Below are 3,215 nucleotides of genomic sequence, written 5' to 3'. Positions count from 1 at the left end.
CTGCTGAGCCAGCTCCCCCTTTGTGCCACCAACCATACAGCCTGGTGGCTGCCAGACTATAAAATGGGGGGTCGGCCCCAGTCACCCACCGCACCAGCTTGCCTGTCCTCTAGCAGAAAGTAGCAGGTCCCCAGGTAAGTGGGGACCCACCATGCTTCTAAGAGAAGGGAGGATTTCTTCCAAAGGGGGGAAAAGGGAATAGGAGAGGGGAGGCAGAGAAAACAGTAACAGAAGAGAGAGAGAGAGACAATAAAAATAAGCAGAAAAAGGCAGACAGGAAGACAGGTAGGGAGGAAAAGAGATAGAAGGAAGCAGAAATAAACAGAGACTGGCAGAGAAGGAGGGTGCAAGGTAGAGAGAAAGAGCTGGAGAATGAAAATACCAAAATTTCCAGGAAGGAATGAGCCCAACCATCAGCCCGGGGTGATGTTGATTCACGGACTGATGTGGGGGCTTAAGCAAGGGCCTGGGAGTCACAGATGGGGTCCAGATGTCTGGTCTGCCCACAGTGGGCAGAGCACACCAGTGATGACCGCCTTCCTCAGGGAGGTGGGGGATGGAATCTGCCTGCCCCAGCCAGCTCCGTACAGATAGTGGGCAGGAATCGGCTGGATCAGAGTCTTAATCTGTAATGTCTGGGGATCCCTGAATCCCTGGAAATTGCCTCCAAAATGCAGTGGCCATTTTTTTCCCTGAGGACAAGGACAAGGCATTCTTGAAACACTCAAAACGCATTCACAGCCCAGAAGCAATGAGGAACCCCGGGAACAGACCAAAACCCTCTCCACCCAATGTCTACACAGCCACGGTCCTCATGCACTAAACCCACCCTCCCAGGTGCCCCTTTATGCCCCAGGAGCAGGTCTGCACCCACACACCCATTCCCAGACAATAACAGAGACAGCCGTTCCACTGGGAAGGGAGACAGGAACCCACACTCATTCATTGTGTGAACAGATGTTAATGGAGAATCTCCTATGGGCCAGGTGCTGGGCCAAGTGCTGGGCATGAAGAAGTGAATAAATCAGAGTAAGCAAACAGCAGAGCATTTAATAACCCAGTTGCTGGGTCTGGCTGCTTGACCTGAAATTGGAGAGCTACCCCTTCACGGCTCTGCGGATCTGGGCAGGCCACCTCTCCTCTCTGAGCCACAGATTGTTCAGAGGAGATTCGGTAGTGTGCGGTTCTGATGAGGGACAGGTAACTTCATTGATGTGTGCCACAGAGCCTGGCATACCTTAAGTGTGACTCCCGAATGTGACTTTTTATTGACCTGGTGAGGCTAATTGAAAAGTGCAAACACAAAGGAGCATGGTAAGAGGTGTAAAAAGCACTAGGGGCAAAAAGAAGGCTGCAGCTGGGGATCGGGGTGCAGGTAGTAGGGAAGGCTGGCCGCAGGCGGGACCAGCATGGCCAAAGGCATGGAGGGAGGTGCCTCCCCAGACAGGAAGGTCTTGACTGGGGAGAGAGGTTGGGACAGAACACTTCCAGATTTATGTTTTAGAATGAGAAAGGGGAGAAATTAGTTCAAAGGAGTCTGAAAACACAGGGCGGGGCGGCGTATGACACTGGGGAGGCAGCTTGGGGGTGCCAACCCTGAATGAACCCTGGCCAAAGCTTTCTTGACAGGCCTTTGCAGGTGGGAACCATGTCGCAGGCTGCCAAGGCCTCAGCTGAAGCTGCCGTGAACCCAGGGCCTGAAGGAAAGGGGAAGGGGGCTCCTCCCGCAGCACCTGCCCCGGGACCCGCCCTGGCCCCAGCGTCTGCGCCTGTGCCCACCACCAAAGTGGGCGACCTGCCTCCTGGGAGCTACAAGGTAACTAACGGCCTGCGGGTGGGGAGGGGTGTCTAGCTCCACCCCTGAGCTTCCTCCCCAACCAACCCTTTGTCCTCCTCCCCCTCCTGCCCAGCAGACCGGCGGGAGTACGGGCTCTGAGCTTGCCAACAGCAAGAGACAGAACGAGAAAGAAAAAAACTGGGCTGGCTTAGAATCAGGAACCACCTGTTCTGTAGGGTAGCAGGATGGCCTCAGCCCCTCCTGAAAACTGTTAGAAGCAGTCAGACCAAAGGGCCGCCTGTGGAGCAGGACATCCAGCCCCCTGGGGTTGATTTTGGCTTGGTTTCAACCTCTGGTGCACAGAGCTGGATCATTTCATAACCCTTGGTTCAGGACATGCTCTCGAGTGGTCCATGAATGGCCGGCTCGTACTGTGTAGCTACTTGTTTAATCATTCATTTGTATTTAATTTTGAATAATGCAACAAGCACCTGCAAACCACACCCATATTAAAAGCCAGGACTTGAAGGAAATCCTCTAATTCTAAACTGTCCCCGGTGAGCCCACTGCCCGCCTCCCCTGTTCAAGGCAACTGCCATCCTCATCCTTGTCAGTCATTGGCTTGCTTGCTTTTTTATGTCTTTGTATGCATTGTTCTTTTAAAGCATATATTTGTATGCTGTGTGTTTTTAACTTACTGAAATATGCGGTATGTATCCTCCTGCGTTTTTCTCTTCTCTTTTCACTTACTCTGAGATTCCCCCTAGTCTCCCGCATCATTGCACGTGGCTGTGGGGCATTCCTAAGTCAGAGTATGACCGTCATTCCTGAGGTGGCTGCTAGCTTTGCGTGGGTGAACAGCGTGGCTGGGATGTTCTTACCCATGTCTTCTGAGGCCCATGTGCCAGCTTCTCTTGGATGGACAACTGTAGGAATAGGTGTTCTAGGTAAAGGGTATGTGAACCTCCTCCTTTTACAGCTGGGGAAACTGAGGCTTAGGGAAAGAATACACTTACTTTGGTTCAGGTGAATAGAAAGGTTTTCCCAACTTGGGACAACAAATGGAGGTTAGTGATATGCTCCCCTACTGTGGCTGGTGGACTGGCAGGTGTTTCCTGAGTATCAGCTCCTTGGCAGGTGCTGGGGCTGGAGATACAGAAATGTTTCAACTTCACGCCCTAACTTGGAGGAGCCCTTTGTCTTTGGAGGGTTTGAGGGAAGGGGATGATGGGTGTGTAGAGAGAGACAGAGAAGCAAAGCTGCTAATGGGGTGAGCACAGTACGGGGCACTCAACCTAGCCCCTATGAGGAGAGGGCAATCAAGGAAGGCTTCCTGGAGGAGGTGTTGTCTGCACCTAGAACATGATAGGGATCATGAGTTCCAAGATGGAGAGGGCATTTCAGGCAAAAAGGCCTGGAAGGAAGATCTGTCAGTTCC

General features: G+C 52.5%; 1 protein-coding gene across 1 annotated transcript in view; it reads left to right on the top strand.

Annotated features, from left to right (window-relative positions):
* The window catches only part of CRYBB1 (crystallin beta B1), a 15,077-nt gene continuing 11,862 nt past the window's right edge, over positions 1-3,215 (top strand). Inside the window, exons 1-2 of the mRNA XM_036993325.2 lie at positions 1-134; positions 1,630-1,816. Coding sequence (XP_036849220.2) covers positions 1,649-1,816 — 168 coding nt within the window. The 5' untranslated portion in view covers positions 1-134; positions 1,630-1,648. The remainder of the gene's footprint in view (positions 135-1,629; positions 1,817-3,215) is intronic.

This window comes from Manis javanica, chromosome 15 (assembly GCF_040802235.1).
Source record: "Manis javanica isolate MJ-LG chromosome 15, MJ_LKY, whole genome shotgun sequence".
In the NCBI taxonomy this organism is placed as follows: Eukaryota; Metazoa; Chordata; class Mammalia; order Pholidota; family Manidae; genus Manis; species Manis javanica.
This window is presented reverse-complemented; position numbering and strand designations above follow the sequence as displayed.